Raw genomic sequence first — 24,042 nt, 5'->3', positions numbered from 1 at the left:
TCAGACAATATGAGTCGAGAAATTGTTGTTCTTTCTTTGTGTTCTAATCCTATGAGTTCTTCAGAAAAGCTTCTTTACAATTTGGATGTTTTTAAGACCTTGAAGTATTATGTTGATGCTACCAATATTTTCAGACAAACTTCTAGTTTGCTTGTTCATTTTTCAGGTTCTAAGAGAGGGCAGAAAGCTACTGCCATTTCCATTGCCTCTTGGTTAAAGCTTTGGATTCATAAAGCTTATTTGAAGGTGGGGCAACATCCACCTAAATGGATTACTGCTCATTCTACCAGATCAGTTGCCACTTCATGGGCTTTCATGAATGAGGCTTTTGTTGACCAAATTTGCAAAGCAACTACTTGGTCTTCATTACATACTTTTAATAAATTCTACCATTTTGATGTTTTTGGTTATTCTGGTGCAGCCATTGGAAGGAAAGGCCTTCAGGCAGTAATCTCAGCTTAATGTTTGGAGGTTATTTGCCTGTGGGTCATTTTAACTGCATATATATTTAAAAAAAAAAAAAAAGGAAGAAGTGAACTAATTTATTTTGTGTATTTTCTTTGTGAAAAAAAATGTATTTTTATACCGTCCTTATTTTTTATATTCATGGACGCCACAGCCTGCATATTTGTTTCCAGGTGTAAAGGACTGTGGACTCTAACCACCTGTATGAAAGAAAACATAATTTATGCTTACATGATAAATTAATTTTTCTCATGGTGGTGAGAGTCCACAAAACCTCACCCTGTTGATGTTTTATTTTTTTAGCACTTCTTTTTTTTCCTTGCTCCTATGATTTTGTCCTTATTTTTTATTCCTACTTTTTTTGCTTGGCTATATGTCAGTCAAACTAGCTTACCAGTGAACTGGCTGGGGTTTATAGAGCTCTTGGGGTTTGGGCATCTTTGCCTCCGCCTAGTGGCAGGGAAAAGTAATTCCCAGGAGTAATGGATTTTAGACTCTCAGCACTATGAAAGAAATGAGTTTATCAAGTAAGCACAAATTATGTTTTCTAGAGTAGTCTCTAAATGGGCAATAGATACAACAACCATAGCTACCACTGATGTGAGGGTAATTCATATGTTAAAAAACTATTTTATGTTGGCATAATTTAAAGTGACATTAAATCCATGTTAAAGTTTCTAAGAGCACCCCACCAGGTAAGAGAGACCCTCCCTCATCTATATAGGACAAGGTAGGAAGATGCATTGCAGGTCACACATGAACAACAGGCGCCACAAACATTGCTGTATCTCATTGGCATTGTGGGACATTGCACTGCAAAAATCGTTTGCATGGAATTTTTTTGACCTAAAGCAATATATTGTGAGTATAATGTACACTTTGACTTAAAGCTATTGTGCTCTGCCTACATAGAAAAAGTTAAGTGGTATAGTGTGCAGCTGCAGCCTTTTTATTTTTAAATATTTATTACATACAAATGTTGTGTGCTTAGATTGTAATACCTGCTGTACTAGTGAGTCTTAATGGACTTTGACAAAGTTTAATTTCCCTCTACCCCTCAGCTTAATATCCAACATCTCTGGTTGCTTCTCATTGTGGCTTTAGAGGAGTCTAAAAGAAACAGGAAGAGGAGCTTTTAATTTCCTGCTGGTACCTTGACTGCTGGTAGGCGGTTGATGCGACTGTGCACTCTCCTGAGCAGACCTGCGGTAACTAGTATCGTCCTCTGAACCTCTGCGCACCAAATCGCCACCATCCTGATTTCCCATCCTGTTTTTCTCAAATTCCTCATGGTATTTTATCTGCAGGAGTAAAATATTTAACATATAAATGTACATCAATACACGCAAAGTGTGGGCATGAAACCCCAAAATTTTCTGTCCTGATTTAGAAAGCGTATACAATTTTAAACAACTTTCTAATTTACTTCTATTATCTAATTTGCTTAATTGTCTTGATATCCTTTGATGAAAAGCATATCTAGATAGGATCAGCAGCTGCTGATTGGTGGCTGCACATAGATGCCTCGTGTTATTGGCTCGCCCATGTGCATTGCTATTTCTTCAACAAAAGATATCTAAAGAATGAAGCAAATTAGATAATAGAAGTAAATTAAGATGTTGTTTAAAATTGTATTCTCTATCTGAATCATGAAAGAAAAAATTTGGGTTTAATGTTCCTTTAATAGTAAAAAAATAAATAAAAAAATACAGAATCTAATCCATTAGAACTAGCGCTGCTGATTGGATCAATGGCATTTTCTGCTCTAGACCAGCAGTGCTCTGTGAATCCCAAGCAGTTTTACTACTGTGTTTAATCCCTTTGCAGTGGTTAAACACACAGCAGTCTAGAGTGGATAGTCTTAAAATGACACATTCTAACAGATTAGAGCATGTCATTTTTTTATTTTATATATATATTATTATTTTTTTATATTTTTTTTTTCTGGCATCCAAGATCCGCCCACTGATGACATCACGATCGGAGCTGCATAATAGGTTCACTAGTTACAAAAGACTCACTAGTTTGATTCAAAGACTGTCAATGCTATTCAGCAGAGTGCATAGATGCAGCCCAGATCATGATGTCATCAGTGGGTGGAGCTTGGCAGACATTTCAAAGTAGCTAGAAACAATATTAAATTTAAAATAACTTTTTTACCGTTTCTGCTGCATGATATAGACGAGGGCCGTGGACTCGTCATATCGTAAAAGAAATCGATCAGGTAAGCATAAATTTCCTTTTCTTCTACTAAATACGACGAGTCCACGGATTCATCCTTACTTGTGGGATACAATACCAAAGCTACAGGACACGGATGAACGGGAGGGACAAGACAGATACATAAACAGAAGGCACCACTGCTTGAAGAACTTTTCTCCCACAAATAACCTCAGAAGAAGCAAAAGTATCAAATTTGTAAAATTTGGAAAAGGTATGAAGGGAGGACCAAGTCGCAGCCTTACAAATCTGTTCAACAGAAGCATCGTTTTTGAAAGCCTATGTGGAAGCCAACGCTCTAGTAGAATGAGCTGTAATTTTGTCAGGAGGCTGCTGTCCAGCAGACTCGCATGCCAAACGGATGATGCTTTTCAGCCAAAAAGAAAGAGGTAGCCGTAGCTTTTTGATCCCTACGCTTAACAGAATACACAACAAAGAGGATGTTTGACGGAAATCCTTAGTTGCCTGTAAGTAAAACTTCAGGGCACGAACCACGTCCAAGTTATGTAACAGACGATCCTTCTTTGAAGGATTAGGACATAGAGAAGGAACAACAATTTCCTGATTAATATTCTTATTTGAAACAAGCTTAGGAAGGAATCCAGGTTTAGTGCGCAAAACCACCTTATCAGAATGGAATAAAAGATAAGACGAGTCACATTGTAATGCAGAAAGCTCAGAAACTCTTCGAGCAGAAGAGATAGCAACTAAAAACAGAACTTTCCAAGATAGAAGCTTAATATCTATGGACTGCATGGGTTCAAACGGAACCCCTTGAAGAACATTGAGAACTAAATTCAAACTCCATGGCGGAGCAATAGGTTTAAATACAGGTTTGATTCTAACTAAAGCCTGACAAAACAACTGGGACATCCGCCAGACGCTTGTGTAGTAAGATTGACAAAGCCTTCTTGGAGAAAGGACAAAATCCTAGGAATCCTGATCTTACTCCATGAGTAGCCCTTGAATTCGCAAAAATAAAGATATTTACGCCACATCTTATGGTAAATTTTCCTAGTGACAGGCTTTCGAGCCTGAATCAAGGTATCAATGACTGACTCAGAGAATCCCCGCTTAGATAAAATCAAGCGTTCAATCTCCAGGCAGTCAGTTGCAGAGAAATTAGATTTGGATGTTGGAACGGACCTTGAATGAGAAGGTCCTGTCTCAGTGGCAGTTTCCACGGTGGCAGAGATGACATTTCCACCAGATCTGCATACCAAGTCCTGCGTGGCCACGCAGGCGCTATCAAGATTACCGAAGCCCTCTCCAGTTTGATTCTTGCAATCAGACGAGGTAGGAGAGGAAGAGGAAACACATAAGTCAGGTTGAACGACCAAGGTACTGCTAGAGCATCTATCAGTACTGCTTGAGGATCCCGTGATCTGGACCCGTAACAAGGAAGTTTGGCATTCTGACGAGATGCCATCAGATCCAATTCCGGTGTGCCCCATTGACGAATCAATGACGCAAACGCCTCCGGATGGAGCTCCCACTCCCCCGGATGAAAAGTCTGACGACTTAGAAAATCCACTTCCCAGTTCTCCACTCCTGGGATATAGATTGCTGATAGATGGCAAGATTGAGTCTCTGCCCATCGAATTATTTTGGAAACCTCTATCATCGCTAGACAACTCTTTGTTCCCCCTTGATGATTGATATATGCTACAGTCGTGATATTGTCCGACTGGAATCTTATGAATTTGGCCGAAGCCAGCTGAGGCCACGCTTTAAGCGCGTTGAATATCGCTCTCAGTTCCAGAATATTTATTGGTAGTAGGGACTCCTCCAAACACCCTGAGCCTTCAGGGAATTCCAGACTGCACCCCAGCCCAAGAGGCTGGCGTCCATCGTCACTATGACCCATGCTGGCCTGTGGAAGCACATTCCCTGGGACAGATGATCCTGTGACTACCACCAATGAAGAGAGTCTCTGGTCTCTAGATCCAGATTAATCCAAGGAGATAAATCCGCATAATCCCCATTCCACTGTCTGAGCATGCACAGCTGCAGCGGTCTGAGATGCAAGCGAGCAAACGGAAAGATGTCCATTGCCGCTACCATTAACCCAATGACCTCCATACACTGCACCACTGATGGCCGAGGAATGGAATGAAGTGCTCGGCAAATAGTTAGGATTTTTGACTTTCTGACCTCCGTCAGAAAATTTTTCATGTCTACCGGGTCTATTAGAGTTCCTAGGAATGGAACCCTTGTCAGAGGAACTAGTTAACTCTTTTGTATGTTCATCTTCCACCCGTGAGTACTTAGAAAAGCCAACACGATGTCCGTGTGAGATTTGGCTAGCTGGTAAGTTGACGCCTGAATCAAAATATCGTCTAGATAGGGCGCCACTGCTATGTCCCGCAGCCTTAGAACCGCCAGAAGGGACCCTAGCACCTTTGTGAAGATTCTGGGAGCTGTGGCCAACCCGAAAGGGAGGGCCACAAACTGGTAATGTTTGTCCAGGAAGGTGAACCTGAGGAACTGGTGATGATCTTTGTGGATAGGAATGTTAAGATACGCATCCTTCAAATCCACGGTGGTCATATATTGACCCTCCTGGATCATTGGTAAAATTGTTCGTATGGTCTCCATCTTGAACGATGGGACTCTGAGAAATTTGTTTAGACTTTTGAGATCTAAAATCGGTCTGAAGGTTCCCTCTTTTTTGGGAACCACAAACAGATTTGAGAAAAATCTCTGCACCTGTTCTAATTTTGGAACTAGGCAGATTACACCCATGGTATATAGGTCTTCTACACAGCGTAAGAACACCTCTCTTTTTGTCTGGTCTACAGACAAACGTGAAAGATGAAAACTCCCTCATGGGAGAGAATCCTTGAATTCTAGCCGATACCCCCGGGTCACGATTTCTAATGCCCAGGGATCCTGAACGTCTCTTGCCCAAGCCTGAGCGAAGAGAGAAAGTCTGCCCCCTACTAGATCCGGTCCCAGATCGGGGGCTGCCCCTTCATGCTGTCTTGGTAGCAGCAGCGGGCTTCTTGGCCTGTTTACCTTTATTTAAGGTCTGGTTAGGTCTCCAGACTGACTTGGATTGTGCAAAGTTTCCCTCCTGCTTGGTGGCGGAGGAGGAAGTAGAGGGACCACCTTTAAAGTTTCGAAAGGAACGAAAATTATTCTGTTTGGTCCTCATTTTAACCGTCTTGTCCTGAGGAAGGGCATGACCTTTACCTCCACTAATGTCGGAAATTATCTCCTTTAGTTCAGGCCTGAATAGGGTCTTACCCTTAAAAGGAATAGCTAAAAGCTTGGATTTAGACGACACATCAGCATACGAAGACTTAAGCCATAACGCTCTACACGCTAAAATGGCAAATCCTGCATTCTTTGCCACTAATTTGGCCATTTGAAAAGTGGCATCTGTAATAAAGAATTAGCTAGCTTGAGAGCCTTAATTCTATCCAAAATATCATCTAATGGAGTCTCAACCTTAAGAGACTCCTCTAGAGCCTCAAACCAAAAAGCTACTGCAGTAGTTACTGGAACAATGCACGCTATAGGTTGTAGAAGAAAACCCTGATGAATAAACAATTTCTTTAGAAGACCCTCTAATTTTTTATCCATAGAATCTTTGAAAGCACAACTATCCTCAATAGGTATAGTTGTACGCTTAGCCAGGGTAGAAATAGCTCCCTCCACCTTAGGGACCGTCTGCCACGAATCCCGAATGGTGTCAGATATGGGAAACATTTTCTTAAAAGTAGGAGGGGGAGAGAACGGAATGCCTGGTCTATCCCATGCCTTAGTAACAATGTCCGAAATTATTCTAGGGACTGGAAAAACATTAGTGTAAGTAGGGACCGCTAGATATTTATCCATTTTACACAATTTTTCTGGTGGGATGACAATAGGGTCACAATCATCCAGAGTCGCTAAAACCTCCCTGAGCAACAAGCAGAGGTGTTCAAGTCTGTTTGAGGAAACATCTTTCCTGAATCAGAAAGCTCTCCCTCAGACAGCAATTCCCCCACCCCCAAATCAGAACACTGTGAGGGTACATCGGAGATGGCCAATAAAGCATCAGAGGGCTCAGCATTTACTCCAATACCAGACCCTGTAAACCAGGCAGTTTAGATAATACCTCTCTAGGGGTAGTAGACATAACCGCAGCCATATCTTGCAGGGTGAAAGAATTAGATGCGCTAGAAGTACTAGGCGTCGCTTGAGCAGCCGTTAAAGGTTGTGACACTTGGGGAGAATTAGTTGGCATAACCTGATTCTCTTCAGACTGAGAATCATCCTGAGACATACTTTTATCACCTAAAATATATGTTCTTTGCAATGTAAGGCCCTTTCAGTACATGAGGGACACATTTTAAGTGGGGGTTCCACAATGGCTTCTAAACACATAGAACATTGGCTTTCCTCAATGTCAGACATGTTAAAACAGGCTAGTAATGACCACAAACAGGCTTAAAAACACTTTATTTAGAGAAAAAAATAATCTGAAAAACGGTACTGCGCCTTTAAGAGAAAAATGCTCTAAAATGATATAATAATCCCAATTTTAGTATATATGTGACTTATCTTGTCAGCTAGGATTGCACCACAAGAAAGGAATGCTTAACCCTTAATGGCCAAAAACGTTACTCGTTACTCAAAAAAACATTATAACATTAACAAATCAACCTCCTGCACCTCGCACCTGTGGCGCCTACCTGCCCTCAGGGGTCTGTAAAAACACTCTAACACTTCGATTAGGCCAAACCTCTTTTAGGCCCACCGGAGCTGGAGCTTGCTGCTTGCATGGGGAATTCAACTGCGCATCTGAGGCGTGAAAATAGGCCCCGCCCATCTACATCGATGTCCCACTTGCCTTGTAAAAACCACTCTAAAGCGGTCTAGAACCTAGCCATGTGGGTTTCCATATACCCAAGATCTTAAAGAAAGCCATGTGAACCCTCCAGTGCCAACAAAATAAAACGTTTGCTTTACACAAAAAAACGTTAAGTTCCCAACAAACATTATGTCATCAGTGTCAACCATTTTTTCAGCCCAAAACATATAGGTCCCAGTAATACCCTTCTATTCATTACTGCTTACCCCTTCCCTTATGGGAATACTGTCAGCCAGTTCTGAAATAACAGTCTCTACAGAAAAAAATGACTGAGCATACCTCAATGCTGTAGCATGAAAAATGTTCCTCACACTGAAGTTTTTTAAGTACTGTTCAGCCATTCTGTGGGAACTACTCTGGATCTTAGTGACAACTGCTAAGATCATCAGTCTCCAGGCAGAAATCTTCATCCATCTGCTGCCTGGGCAAAAAACATAATTTATGCTTACCTGATAAATTTATTTCTCTTGTAGTGTATCCAGTCCACGGATCATCCATTACTTGTGGGATATTGTACTTCACAACAGGAAGTTGAAAGAGGATCACCCACAGCAGAGCTGCTATATAGCTCCTCCCCTCGCTGTCATATCCAGTCATTCGACCGAAACAAGACGAGAAAGGAGAAACCATAGGGTGCAGTGGTGACTGTAGTTTAATTAAAATTTAGACCTGCCTTAAAAGGACAGGGCGGGCCGTGGACTGGATACACTACAAGAGAAATAAATTTATCAGGTAAGCATAAATTATGTTTTCTCTTGTTAAGTGTATCCAGTCCACGGATCATCCATTACTTGTGGGATACCAATACCAAAGCTAAAGTACACGGATGATGGGAGGGACAAGGCAGGAACTTAAATGGAAGGAACCACTGCCTGTAGAACCTTTCTCCCAAAAACAGCCTCCGAAGAAGCAAAAGTGTAAAATTTGTAAAATTTTGAAAAGGTGTGAAGCGAAGACCAAGTCGCTGCCTTGCAAATCTGTTCAACAGAGGCCTCATTTTTAAAGGCCCAGGTGGAAGCCACAGCTCTAGTAGAATGAGCTGTAATCCTTTCAGGGGGCTGCTGTCCAGCAGTCTCATAGGCTAAGCGTATTATGCTCCGAAGCCAAAAGGAGAGAGAGGTTGTCGAAGCTTTTGACCTCTCCTCTGTCCAGAGTAAATGACAAACAGGGCAGATGTTTGACGAAAATCTTTAGTAGCCTGTAAGTAAAACTTCAAGGCACGGACTACGTCCAGATTATGCAAAAGACGTTCCTTCTTTGAAGAAGGATTAGGACACAATGATGGAACAACAATCTCTTGATTGATATCCCTGTTAGAAACCACCTTAGGTAAAAACCCAGGTTTGGTACGCAGAACTACCTTGTCTGAATGAAAAATCAGATAAGGAGAATCACAATGTAAGGCAGATAACTCAGAGACTCTTCGAGTTGAGGAAATAGCCATCAAAAAAAGAACTTTCCAAGATAAAAGTTTAATATCAATGGAATGAAGGGGTTCAAACGGAACTCCCTGAAGAACTTTAAGAACCAAGTTTAAGCTCCACGGAGCAACAGTTTTAAACACAGGCTTAATCCTAACCAAAGCCTGACAAAATGCCTGGACGTCTGGAACTTCTGCCAGACGCTTGTGCAAAAGAATAGACAGAGCAGAGATCTGTCCTTTTAAAGAACTAGCTGATAAGCCTTTGTCCAAACCCTCTTGGAGAAAGGACAATATCCTAGGAATCCTAACCTTACTCCATGAGTAACTCTTGGATTCACACCAATAAAGATATTTACGCCATATCTTATGGTAGATTTTCCTGGTGACAGGCTTCCGTGCCTGTATTAAGGTATCAATGACTGACTCGGAGAAGCCACGCCTTGATAGAATCAAGCGTTCAATCTCCATGCAGTCAGTCTCAGAGAAATTAGATTTGGATGATTGAAAGGACCTTGTATTAGAAGGTCCTGTCTCAGAGGCAGAGTCCATGGTGGACAGGATGACATGTCCACTAGGTCTGCATACCAGGTCCTGCGTGGCCACGCAGGCGCTATCAGAATCACTGATATTCTCTCCTGTTTGATTTTGGCAATCAGTCGAGGGAGCAGAGGAAACGGTGGAAACACATAGGCCAGGTTGAAGAACCAAGGAGCTGCTAGAGCATCTATCAGCGTTGCTCCCGGGTCCCTGGACCTGGATCCGTAACAAGGAAGCTTGGCGTTCTGGCCCAACGATGGACCAGTTGAGCAAACACCTCCGGATGGAGTTCCCACTCCCCCGGATGAAAAGTCTGACGACTTAGAAAATCCGCCTCCCAGTTCTCTACGCCTGGGATGTGGATCGCTGACAGGTGGCAAGAGTGAGACTCTGCCCAGTGAATTATCTTTGAGACTTCTAACATCGCTAGGGAACTCCTGGTTCCCCCTTGATGGTTGATGTAAGCCACAGTCGTGATGTTGTCCGACTGAAATCTGATGAACCTCAGTGTTGCTAACTGAGGCCAAGCTAGAAGAACATTGAATATTGCTCTTAACTCCAAAATATTTATTGGGAGGAGTTTCTCCTCCTGAGTCCACGATCCCTGAGCCTTCAGGGAGTTCTAGACTGCGCCCCAACCTAGAAGGCTGGCATCTGTTGTTACAATCGTCCAATCTGGCCTGCGAAAGGTCATACCCTTGGACAGATGGACCCGAGAAAGCCACCAGAGAAGAGAATCTCTGGTCTCTTGATCCAGATTTAGTAGAGGGGACAAATCTGAGTAATCCCCATTCCACTGACTTAGCTTGCATAATTGCAGCGGTCTGAGATGCAGGCGCGCAAATGGCACTATGTCCATTGCCGCTACCATTAAGCCGATTACTTCCATGCACTGAGCCACTGACGGGCGTGGAATGGAATGAAGGACACGGCAAGCATTTAGAAGTTTTGATAACCTGGACTCCGTCAGGTAAATTTTCATCTCTACAAAATCTATAAGAGTCCCTAGAAAGGAGACTCTTGTGAGTGGTGATAGAGAACTCTTTTCTACGTTCACTTTCCACCCATGCGACCTCAGAAATGCCAGAACTATCTCTGTATGATACTTGGCAATTTGAAAGCTTGACGCCTGTATCAGGATGTCGTCTAGATACGGAGGCACCGCTATGCCTCGCGGTCTTAGAACCGCCAGAAATGAGCTCAGAACCTTTGTAAAAATTCTCGGGGCAGTGGCCAACCTGAAGGGAAGAGCTACAAATTGGTAATACCTGTCTAGAAAGGCAAACCTTAGGAACCGATGATGATCTTTGTGAATCGGTATGTGAAGGTAGGCATCCTTTTTTTTTTTTTTTTTTTTTTTTTTTTTTAAGTTTTGGATTCCTTTTAATAAATTTCTATGTAAAACAATAAATCAGACTGAGAACATAAAAGAAGGAAAGAAAAAAGAAAAAAAAAAAAAAAGGAAAAAAGAGAAATCTAGAATGTATTCCTGACGAATTGATTATGTAGTGTGAGCGCGCACTACCCCTCAGAGAGCCCATATAGTTTAATAACTATTGGTGACCCGTGAGACTCTTTGTAACTAACCTCTTCTTTGTCTGCACCTTAGCCTCTCCTTTCAGGTTATACTACCTCTGTGGTACCAATGCCATGTCTCAGTGTCAACCCTTGAATCTGTGTTTTATGTAACCCTCCCACATCTCCTTCAGCTGAGCATATATCTCCATGCATTTTATTCGCATGTAGTGATATTCTTCCATTTTTAAGATGTCATTACACTTATGTATCCATTGTGTTAAGTCTGGGGTGTTTCTCGATTTCCATTTCTGGGCTATTAGGTTTTTCATGCTGTTACTTAAAATACACAACATTTTTCTTTGTGCTGTCGTGAAGTTTTTAGGTATACATAAGAATAACCATATTTTAGGGTCTGGTGGGATCGTTTTTTCTAGTATTTTGGAAGCTTCGGTGGCTATACTTTCCCATATTGGTAATATATTGTTACAAGACCACCATATGTGTGACATTGTGCCCCTCTCCATTTCACAGCGCCAGCAAGTGTTGGTTCGTGTATGAAATAGCTTTTGGATCCTGACAGGTGTCATATACCACCTGTGGAGTATTTTGAGATTTAGTTCTGTTAATTTGGCTGACACTGATGACTTAGCTATATTGTGGAAGACTCTCTTAGCCTCGCCTTGGTTAATATCAAGACCTAGTTCGTCATTCCATCTCTCCAAGTAATATGGGTTGTGACCCCAAGGTTGTGTCTGCAAAATTTTGTATAATATGGAAAGGGAATGGCCTATTGGTTTTGACGATGTGCACATGTTTTCGAATTGAGTTAGGGGTCTAATTAGGTTTCTCCTATCGCTGTGTTTAGAGATAAAGGAGATACATTGCTGATGAAAGAGCCAGTCCCTAAACATCTGAAGGCCCTCCTCTACTAGCTTATCCCTTGTGTAAAATGCCTGTTCATTGCCTAGTTGGCGTACCTGCAATGTTCTGCTTGTCATACTAGTTCTGTAGCGGGAGCAGCGAGACCCAGGGGTAAAGTCTTTGTTTTCACTAAGAGGAGTCAATGGGGAGTATCTAGAAGACACATGTGGGAATCTTAATAGGATATTACTCCAAATTTTAAAGGTCTCAGAGGTCAATGTGTGAAGCTGATGGTCCCCTCCCGTACCGCCCAAGCCAGCCCAACATTGGGATCCCAAATGGTTAAAGTCTGATATTTCATGCTCCAGCTGTACCCAGGCCTTATTTTGAAAGTTATAGTGCCAGTCTAGTATTCGTTGTAGAAAGGTTGCGTATCTGTATTTCACTAAGTCGGGGACTCCCAGCCCGCCACTCAATAATGGTGTACACATAATATTTTTGTTTATTCTGGCCGTTTTTTTGTCCCAGACAAATTCTAGGATTTTTGACTGCAGGGATGAAAGAAAATTAGTAGGGAGTGGGATAGGTAGGGCTTGCAAGACATATAATATGCGGGGCAGGACATTCATTTTAAATATGTTAATTCTCCCCATCCAGGAAGTATGCAAGGATCTCCAGGAGGATAGATCTGCTATTAAGCGTCTTTGTAAAGGGATGTAGTTAGTGTTGAATAAGTCTTGTGTGTTTTTTGTAAGCTGGATCCCCAAATATTTTAGTGATTTTTCCTGCCATCGGAAAGGACAGGTGTTTTTTAGTTGAGTAAGGTGGGCCTGATCGAGGGAAATATTAAGTATTTCTGATTTTGATTTATTAATTAGAAAATTGGAGGCGAGCTGAAAATCCCTCAGGTGTTGTAGCACATGTGGTAGTGAAGTGAGTGGATTGGTGAGGGTAAATAATATGTCGTCAGCGTACAACATGATTTTATAGTTTCTTTCTTTAATTCTGACTCCCTCTATGTCTACATCATTCCTAATTTTAACCGCCAGAGCTTCAACCGCACACGCAAACAGCAGGGGGGACAGGGGGCACCCCTGTCTCGTACCGTTGCTTATTTGGAAGGGCTGAGACAATACCCCATTCACCTGGACCCTAGCTGATGGGGAAGAATATAATGCCATAATTTTCGATATAAAGGGGGACCCAATTCCAAATTTTTCTAATATTGACCGCAAAAATTTCCACCGGACACGGTCGAAGGCTTTCTCCGCGTCCGTGGAAATCAATACTAGTGGGATATTTTGTGATGTCGCGTAATCTATAATGTCAATGGCTCTTACCGTATTGTCCCTTGCCTCTCTGCCAATAACAAAGCCTACTTGGTCCATATCAATTATCTGGGGAATGACAGGGTTCAATCTGTTGGCCAGCAATTTAGCATATATTTTTATATCATTATTTAATAAGGATATAGGTCTAAAATTTTCCACTCTATCTGTATTCCTACCCGGTTTGGGGAGCACCACTATATTTGCAGTTAGGGATTCCTCTAGAAAAGGGTTCTTTTCCGAAATGGATTGAAATAATTCTAATAATTGGGGGGATAATATATCAGTAAATTTTTTATAGTAGTAGGTTGTAAAGCCATCAGGGCCAGGTGCTTTCTCATTAGGGAGATCTTTAATTATGCACTTTATTTCCTTTAGTGTGAAAGGTTCGTTAAGGCGGGATCTTTCCTCTTCCCCTATATTTGGTAGCATTAGTTGATCTATAAATGTGTGGGCGTTATCCGGGGAGGGTTCCTGCAGGTTATATAATTTCTCGTAATAAGCGCGAAAAGCTTCAGCAATATGTGCAGATGAAGTGCTCTCCCCCCCCCCCTATGGTCTTTTATTTTCATTATAAAGGATTTATTAGTTTTGCGTTTCAGCTTCCTTGCGAAAAGCCTGCTACATTTGTTGTTACCCTCATAAGACATTTGTTTTAATTTAAGAGCGGATACCTTACACTCTTTGTCGATGATCATATTAAGCTTTCCTCTATAATCCAGCAAGCTGTCTAGTGTTTGTGTATCATTTGGGTCTTGTTTATGAGCTTTCTCCAGTTCCTCAATCTTATTCAGAACCGACTCAAAATAAGTTCTTTGCTGTTTAATTTGGTGTGCTTTTATACTCATAAGTTCCCCCCTAAGGACCGCTTTATGGGCTCCCCATCGGTGTTTAATGTCAATATCTGAATTGGAATTAAACTGAAAGAACTCCTCCAGAGCTTTTTCTATTTTTACTGTGTATGTAGGGTCGTCAAGGAGTCTGTCGTCCAATTTCCATAGGTAGCTAGCACCCTCCCTGGTATCCCAATGCATTCTGCAGCGGACCATTGAGTGGTCAGTCCATGATGTGGGGAGTATCCTACAGTTCTCAACCATAGCTAGACTAGTAACATCCGTAAGGATGTAATCTATCCTGGAATATCTAACATGGGGGTGAGAATAGAATGTGTAATCCTTCACTGTTCTGTTAAGTATTCTCCATGTGTCGTGTAGGGCTAGATCTCTAAGGTTCTTTTTTAGCTTATTAATGATTGCGTGTGCAGTAGAGGATGTCCCTGAGGAGTTATCCATTGTGGGGTCCAATGTACAATTGAGGTCTCCACATACTATCAAGGTGCCCCTCGCTGCGTCTAGTATGGCGTTAGATAGGGTTTTAAAAAATGTGTCTTGTGATGTGTTTGGGGCGTAAGCGCTGACCAATGTTACTTGTTTATGAAACAACTTGCCCACTAGAATTAGGTATCTCCCTGAGGTATCCCTTATGCACTTGTGGGCTTGGAATGCTATACCCTTCCTAAACAGTATGCCAACCCCACACTTTTTTGTGTTGTTGGAAGCGTAATAAGAATCTCCGAATTTGTATTTAAACGTCTGGGGTTCTCTATTCTTTAAGAAGTGCGTTTCTTGTATAAAGACCACGTCACCCTTCCTTTCTTTAAAATCTCTCATAGCTACCTGTCTCTTGGATGGACTATTGAGGCCCTTAGCGTTAATGGAAATGAAGGTGATTCCCTTCTGCTTATTTATTGATACCATTTATTATATTGTGTTGAGAGCACCCATAGTCACCCGGAGTTCCTGTCAGGTTAATGTGTGTATGGTAAGCCCCCCAAGTTGTCATGCGCCCCCAGTAAGTCTGGAATTTGTAATTTTTGTACGTCAGTCTATAAAAATCTAAAAAACTAACAAGAACATATAATAATTTTGTAAAAACAACCATTAAACAGTGAACTGCTTGAACAAAGTAATAATTCAGTGCAAGAAAAAAGGTAAAGAAGGAGGAATGCTAAACAACAACATCTCCCTCTCATGTGAATGTACTTCCCAACCACCCAACAGGCCACACAACATTTCACATAACCAGCATGTTTAGGCATAACGTTTAACTCTTCCCATCCCCACAGAGGTAAATTGCATATACATTTTTTTTTTTAAAAGAAAATAATTTTTTTTTTTTTTTTTTTTTTTTTTTGAAAATTGAACACAATCTCACCCATCAATGTTCCGCTTCATGTCTCTTGGATGGTAGAACTCATGGCATTTTTGTTGATAGGGTCATTTCTGTCCTTTTTTCGTTTGCCATAGCCCACTAGCTGCCATCGGTTTCTTCCCTGAAGTGAGCTCTGATCCGATTGCTCCTCAAGATCAATGCTCCCCTGGGTATCAAAGTCCGGGGGAGTGTTGAAGGTTATATTTAGTCCCTTGGAGAGAGTCCCTAGGTCGTGTGGTTCTTTATAGGTAAAAGACTTGCCGTCGAATGAAACAACCAAGCTAAAGGGGTACCCCCAACGATATTTAATCTTTTTGTCCCTGAGCGCTCTAGTTATAAAAGCAATGTCCCTTCTCCTCTGCAGCGTGTTGGGGCTCAGGTCCAAATAGATTTGTAGGTTGTGATCCATGTATAATATGTCTCTTAGTTGGCGGGCAGCAGTCCATACCTCCTCTTTATCTTTGTATCGTAGGAACCTCAGTATCACGTCTCTCGGAGGGGCTTTGTCTGGTGGGGGAGGTCTGAGGGCCCTGTGGACCCTATCTAATTCCACATTTGGAGCTTGTTGGTCTTTCTTCAGATGGCGAAATAGGTCTTGGACATAAGTTTCCAATTCGGTATTAGTGATTTTCTCTGGTATACCGCGGATCCTTAGATTATTTCTACGGTTTCTATTGTCCATATCATCTAGTCTGTCCTGTAGTGCGGACATTTTAGCTTCATGTATGTTAGCTTGTGTTATAATTGAATCAGTCAGGGTATTCAGTGTCTCCTGTGTCCCCTCTATATCCTCCAGTCTAAGCCCAATCTCTGAAACCTCTTTTCTTATAGTTGAAAGCTCCGATTTGATTAAGTTCTTTAAGGAATCAAAGTCTGTTTTTGAAGGGAGATTGGCAATATCAGATTTTAATTGATTCATTAGCTCCACTGGAACCACTTGTTGTTGAATGTTGTCTGTATGAGACTGTGTGCTGCTCCCTGTGTCTCTTTGCTCCGTATTAGTCGTGTCATTGGTGCAGAAAAAGTTGCTCACAGACACAGGCAGCGTTGCTTGTTTATTAGCTTTTTCTTGTTGCCATTGCGGTCGAAGAATAAAACTTCCTTTATCACACTTGGGAGTACACTGTTCCCCTTCGCCAGTTTTAATAAACACCAGCAGACCGGAACACCAGGGAAATGAGGATATGAGACTGTTTATTTTCCTTCCTTGTATTTAAGCTTTACATGTGGGTAGCGTGCCTGGTTTTTCGGTCACTTGTGTCTTATTTACATTACTGCTGTGCCCCTGTTGTGGTGTCGGCAAGTTCCTCTATAATTCGTCCAGCCGCATATCTAAAGTAACGGGCTTACGCCACGTGAAAGTGTAGCTCAGATCTCAGCATGTTTAATGACGTGTACCCGATTGGGATATGTGCGGCAGTGTCGGCCAGATTGACTATTTGTAGCCTACAGGGCTGTTTGACAGTACGCCCCGGGCTAAATGTATTTCCACCTCTGTCACTCCATACACCCATGCAGAGACCGGGAGAGCTGATGGTATTATTAGGCAAGATGGCGCCGGTCCCCGTGAGTATATGAGCGTGTCTTTACAAGTGCTGATTACAGACCTGCGGTCACGGCATGGCTCCCCTCGGGTTTCCGCGAACGCAGGGTGTCTTTAGGTGTGAGTTGTGGCCGTCTGCAGTGTCGGTGGCCGGTGGCAGTATGAGGGAAATGAGTTATCCAGACCGGAGCTCTATCTCAGTGCGGCCATGTTCCGGCACGGCCAGGCTCCGCCCCGAAGGTAGGCATCCTTTAAGTCCACTGTGGTCATGTACTGACCCTCTTGGATCATGGGTAGGATGGTCCGAATAGTTTCCATTTTGAATGATGGAACTCTGAGGAATTTGTTTAAGATCTTTAGACCCAAGATTGGTCTGAAGGTTCTCTCTTTCTTGGGAACCACAAACAGATTTGAATAAAATCCCTGTCCTTGTTCCGTCCGCGGAACTGGATGGATCACTCCCATTACTAGGAGGTCTTGCACACAGCTTAGGAATGCCTCTTTCTTTATCTGGTTTGCTGATAACCTTGAAAGATGAAATCTCCCTTGTGGAGGAGAAGCTTTGAAGTCCAGAAGATATCCCTGAGATATGATCTCCAACGCCCAGGGATCCTGAACATCTCTTGCCCACGCCTGGGCGAAGAGAGAAAGTCTGCCCCCCACTAGATCCGTTTCCGGATAGGGGGCCGTTCCTTCATGCTGTCTTGGGGACAGCAGCAGGCTTTCTGGCCTGCTTGCCCTTGTTCCAGGACTGGTTAGGTTTCCAGGCCTGTCTGGAATGAGCAACAGTTACCTCTTGTTTTGAAGCGGAGGAAGTTGATGCTGCACCTGCCTTGAAATTTCGAAAGGCACGAAAATTAGACTGTTTGGCCTTTGATTTGGCCCTGTCCTGAGGAAGGGTATGACCCTTGCCTTCAGTAATGTCAGCAATAATTTCCTTCAAGCCAGGCCCGAATAGGATCTGCCCCTTGAAAGGAATGTTGAGTAATTTAGACTTTGAAGTCACATCAGCTGACCAGGATTTAAGCCATAGTGCCCTACGCGCCTGGATGGCGAATCCAGAATTCTTAGCCGTTAGTTTAGTCAAATGAACAATGGCATCAGAAACAAATGAGTTAGCTAGCTTAAGCGTTCTAAGCTTGTCAATAATTTCATTCAATGGAGCTGTCTGGATGGCCTCTTCCAGGGCCTCAAACCAGAATGCCGCCGCAGCCGTGACAGGCGCAATGCATGCAAGGGGCTGCAAAATAAAACCTTGTTGAATAAACATTTTCTTAAGGTAACCCTCCAATTTTTTATCCATTGGATCTGAAAAAGCACAACTGTCCTCAACCGGGATAGTGGTACGCTTTGCTAAAGTAGAAACTGCTCCCTCCACCTTAGGGACCGTCTGCCATAAGTCCCGTGTAGTGGCATCTATTGGAAACATTTTTCTAAATATAGGAGGTGGGGAAAAAGGCACACCGGGTCTATCCCACTCCTTGCTAATAATTTCTGTAAGCCTTTTAGGTATAGGAAAAACGTCAGTACACACCGGCACCGCATAGTATCTATCCAGCCTACACAATTTCTCTGGAATGGCAACTGTGTTACAGTCATTCAGAGCAGCCAATACCTCCCCAAGCAATACACGGAGGTTCTCAAGCTTAAATTTAAAATTAGAAATCTCTGAATCAGGTTTCCCCGAGTCAGAGATGTCACCCACAGACTGAAGCTCTCCGTCCTCATGCTCTGCATACTGTGACGCAGTATCAGACATGGCTCTAACAGCATTTGCGCGCTCTGTATCTCTCCTAACCCCAGAGCTATCGCGCTTGCCTCTTAATTCAGGCAATCTAGATAATACCTCTGACAGGGTATTATTCATGATTGCAGCCATGTCCTGCAAGGTAATCGCTATGGGCGTCCCTGATGTAATTGGCGCCATATTAGCGTGCATCCCCTGAGCGGGAGGCGAAGGGTCTGACATGTGGGGAGAGTTAGTCGGCATAACTTCCCCCTCGACAGAACCCTCTGGTGATAATTCTTTTATAGATAAAGACTGATCTTTACTGTTTAAGGTGAAATCAATACATTTAGTACACATTCTCCTATGGGGCTCCACCATGGCTTTCAAACATAATGAACAAGTAGGTTCCTCTGTGTCAGACATGTTTAAACAGACTAGCAATGAGACTAGCAAGCTTGGAAAACACTTTAAAACAAGGTTACAAGCAATATAAAAAACGTTACTGCGCCTTTAAGAAACACAAATATTCCAAAATTTTGAAATAACAGTGAAAAAATGCAGTTACACTAACGAAATTTTTACAGTGTATGTAATAAGTAAGCAGAGCATTGCACCCACTTGCAAATGGATGATTAACCCCTTAATACCAAAAACGGAATAACAAATGACAAAAACGTTTTTTAAACAGTCACAACAACTGCCACAGCTCTACTGTGGCTTTTTACCTCCCTCAATACGACTTTTGAAGCCTTTTGAGCCCTTCAGAGAAGTCCTGGATCATGCAGGAAGAAGCTGGAAGTCTGTGTCTGTAATTTTTGCTGCGCAAAAAAGCGCTAAAATAGGCCCCTCCCACTCATATTACAACAGTGGGAAGCCTCAGGGAACTGTTTCTAGGCAAAATTCAAGCCAGCCATGTGGAAAAAACTAGGCCCCAATAAGTTTTATCACCAAACATATGTAAAAAACGATTAAACATGCCAGCAAACGTTTTAAAATACACTTTTATAAGAGTATGTATCTCTATTAATAAGCCTGATACCAGTCGCTATCACTGCATTTAAGGCTTTACTTACATTACTTCGGTATCAGCAGCATTTTCTAGCAAATTCCATCCCTAGAAAAATATTTTAACTGCACATACCTTATTGCAGGAAAACCTGCACGCTATTCCCCCTCTGAAGTTACCTCACTCCTCAGAATATGTGAGAACAGCAAAGGATTTTAGTTACTTCTGCTAAGAGCATAGAAAACGCAGGCAGATTCTTCTTCTAAATACTGCCTGAGATAAACAGTACACTCCGGTACCATTTAAAAATAACAAACTTTTGATTGAAGAAATAAACTAAGCATAAAACACCACAGTCCTCTTACGACCTCCATCTTAGTTGAGAGTTGCAAGAGAATGACTGGATATGACAGTGAGGGGAGGAGCTATATAGCAGCTCTGCTGTGGGTGATCCTCTTGCAACTTCCTGTTGGGAAGGAGAATATCCCACAAGTAATGGATGATCCGTGGACTGGATACACTTAACAAGAGAAATAGCACTCACCGGTACCATTTAAAATAAAGTCTTGCTTTCACTTTACCCTTCCTATTACTTAGTATAGGCAAAGAGAATGACTGGGGGGTGGAGTCAAGGGAGGAGCTATATAGACAGCTCTGCTGTTGTGCCCTTTGCCACTTCCTGTTAGCAGGAGGATAATATCACACACATATATATATATATATATATATATATATATATATATATATATATACTTAGATCAATATGCTGTGCTGTATAATGATGGAACATCACAGCTTTTTTGGAGTGCTATTTAGCACCCAGGGCTGGATGTTGCCGAGTCACAGGATGTGTACCTGGTCCGGTCTTGGAGTGCAGTTCCCTTCCATGTTTTGTATTTTCTCTGGGTGATTACATCCACCTGTGCACCCCTTCTTTGTTCTCAGTTTGTTTGGCTTTGTGAGCTCGCATGATGGTGTGGCTGTGTTAGGGACTCAGGCAGTGGAAAGGACCTTGACGTGGTGCCTGAGCTTTCCCATTTGGCCAGATGCAGTAACTAACCTTTTCAGTTGTGATTTTAACTTAGCTGTGAGCTAGCTGGTGAGTGCTGGGTGTTTCTATGTGTTTATATATATATATATATATATATATATATATATATATACATACATACCCTTCCTAGTAATCTGTCTGGACTGTAACTCCTACAGGCGCTATTGCCATAAATGTGGTATTGATTGATGAACTAGAGCTTCACACTTTTTTCTAGTTAGGCTTCTATATTCTTTGAAAATATTTAAATAATCAGCTAAATGACTTTGAAGTATCTGGAGCTCCTAACTTCGCGTCTCGCTATGGCTGTTGCCCGGACACGCCCCCTGACCTTTTATACACACACACTAATTACAAGCAAATAGATCACAGGTGAGGATGGTTACCTTAAATAGCTATTCAAACCCCTTTGTGTCAACCTGTGTGCATGTTATCAGGCCAAAATCACCAGGTATGTAAACTTTTGATCAGGGTCATTTGGGTAGTTTCTGTTGTCATTATTATTTAAAAAGAGTAAACACAATTGATTGATAATAAATGGCTTCAGCCAAACACTAACCATGAGTGAAAGAACAGTTTTTTGTGTTATTCATATTCTCTGAAAAATGGCCAAGAAATCATAAATTCTGCCAGGGTATGTAAACTTACGAGCACAACTGTATACACATACACACATATATACAGATACACACACACACTTTCAGGGTCGGAACTACCATTGGCGTAGAAGGTGCAGTGGCATCAGAGTGCTGGGGGGAGGGGGGGCCATAGCAGACAGTCTGTACATAGACATGTGCAGAATATGTACAGTCCTTATGTATGGAAGCCTTTTCTCTATCTATCATGTATATTATTACTATTGCTTACTACCGAATTACCTATGGGGGTGCTCAAAAATGTTGAGTAGGTCCACTACTGTGCACTTTAGGATACTGAGTATTTACAAGTTGGCAGTATAATAAAGTTTCTAACACTATACCCTGATGAGTACTGCTCTGTATAAATATGATGAGTATGTATACTTAGATGAATATGCTGTGCTGTATAATGATGGAACATCTATACACTAATAGTGAACACTCTGAGCTGTATGATGTATCTATACACTGCTTTGTATAAATATGATGAGTATGTATACTCGGATGAATATGCTGTGCTGTATAATGATGGAACAGCTATACAATAATTCTGAACATGCTGCACTGTATAATTATAAATGAGAGCATTCTGTGCAGTATAATGCCTATATAATATATATTATAATATAGTATAATTATAATATATACCTATGTATAGACTGGCTGCTATGGGCGCCACAGCACTGGTGTCACCTAAGGTACTTCCGTCCCTGCTGGTCAGTCTGTGCAATAAGAAGTTGTGTGTGGGACAAGAACTGTCAAGTAAAACGGACTATAATTAAAATACTCACATTACTGATTTGATCTTGTGTCTTCTTAATTCTCTGCAACTCAGGAGTGTCAGCCACAACACTAAAACCTTTCCCTTTATTCTTTTCAAAGTCTTCCTTGTAACGAATCTGGTGACAATAGTAGACAGGTTATCTTCTGACTTGTGAAATACATACAGCTCTATAGTAAGAACTAAGAAAACAATCAGATTTTTAAGAGACTAATTGTAAATAAGGATTTACTTGTCATTAGAATTTTAAACTGAGAAAATGAAAAATTTTCTAACAAACAGATTTGTTAATCTTATTTAAAAAGACCAAAGTAACAACTGCATATGGGGTGTTTCCCCAATACCTTTCACGTATTGGGCATAATATTCTCTTCTATCTTCACTTTACTGTCCAGAGCCAATATTGGAGTAATTAAAGGCAGTGTACTGTGATCGTACTGTACTCTCCTTTAATGTGTTCCCAATTATCCATTTTATCTTGTAGAATGTATTGAATTGTTTACAAGCAGTTCCTTTACATTTATTTGGCATTTGAAATCACACTGCCAGTGTGTGTGTGTGTGTGTGTGTGTGTGGGGGGGGTGACAGATACTAAAATGTTAATTTTACATTGTTCTTTCTATGTATTGGTGTTTTGAGTGAACAGTCAGAAATACGATAAGAATGACTGTAAATAATTAGACAGATAAGCTAATTAGGTCTGCTCCCACAAGCTCAGCTCATTTAATTGGGCTGTGGTTTTAATTAGCACATTAAAAAGAAAATATATCTAAAGAAGCATTTCCCCCATACATTTTAAACTCTGCAGCTGGTATAACAAGTCATTGTGAAAAAAACATTACGTTAAAAACAATTCTACAGCACACTGTCCCTTTAACAGAATTATGCATAAATTACAATCATTTCCTGTTTTATTGTTTCGCAGATATTGCGCTTTTTAACAAATTCAATTTTTTTGGCAACCATGTGTCAAGCGTGTCTATCGGCGCCAAGAAAGATTTTTATTTTTTAATCAAGGTATTTCCATTATTTTTCTAGACATAATGCTATTGGCTATTACACATTTAAATGATTCAGATAAAGAATGCAATTTTAAAAATGTTTCCAATTTACGCCTATTATCAAATGTACTTCACTGAAGAGATATCTAGATAGGTAGCGTGCACGTCTGGAGCACTAAATGATAGGAAATAGTGCTGCCATCTAGTGCTCATGCTAATTTTATAACATTGTTGCTATATAAAACTGCTGCCATATAGTTCTGCAAACACATGCACACTCCTGAACTTACCTTCCTGCTTTTCAACAAAGGAGAACAAGAAAACAAGCGGGGGGAAATAGAAGTAAACTGGAAAGTTTTTTTTTTAAACTGTATGTTCTATCTGGATCATCAAAGAAAAATGTGGGTTTTATGTCCCTTTATAAGACTATAGTATAGTGTAAATATAACTTTTATATGCACTTGGAAACCAAAATATTTGTGTGACTCGCCTCCATGGACCGGCAAATCAACGCCGTCTCTTCTGTATGCTTGGATCCCAACCGAGACCAGGAAGACTGTCACTCATGCACTCGTCAGCAGCCGACTGGACTATGGTAACGCACTCTACGCCAGCACCACCATCAAGCTCCAAAAGAGACTACAGCACATCCAGAACGCCTCGGTCAGACTAATCCTCGACATCCCTTGTCAATGCCACATCACCAAACACCTGCGGGACCTGCACTGGCTCCCCATCAACAAAAGAATAACCTTCAAGCTTCTCACCCACGCATTCAAGGCCCTCCACAACATCGGTCCCAAATACTTGAACCACCGCGTTACCTTCTACACCCCTGCCAGACAACTTCGATCGGCCGACCAAGCCCT

At 41.6% G+C, this 24,042-nt stretch overlaps 1 protein-coding gene across 1 annotated transcript in view; it reads right to left on the bottom strand.

Annotated features, from left to right (window-relative positions):
• Positions 1–24,042, bottom strand: part of LASP1 (LIM and SH3 protein 1) — a 198,443-nt gene that overhangs the window by 26,361 nt on the left and 148,040 nt on the right. The window contains exons 4-5 of the mRNA XM_053697852.1: positions 22,183–22,290; positions 1,619–1,766 (exon numbers count right to left, since the gene is read on the bottom strand). Coding sequence (XP_053553827.1) covers positions 1,619–1,766; positions 22,183–22,290 — 256 coding nt within the window. The remainder of the gene's footprint in view (positions 1–1,618; positions 1,767–22,182; positions 22,291–24,042) is intronic.

This window comes from Bombina bombina, chromosome 1 (genome assembly GCF_027579735.1).
Source record: "Bombina bombina isolate aBomBom1 chromosome 1, aBomBom1.pri, whole genome shotgun sequence".
NCBI lineage: Eukaryota > Metazoa > Chordata > Amphibia > Anura > Bombinatoridae > Bombina > Bombina bombina.
The sequence above is the reverse complement of the archived record's forward strand: the minus strand, read 5'-3'. Positions and strand labels throughout refer to the sequence as shown.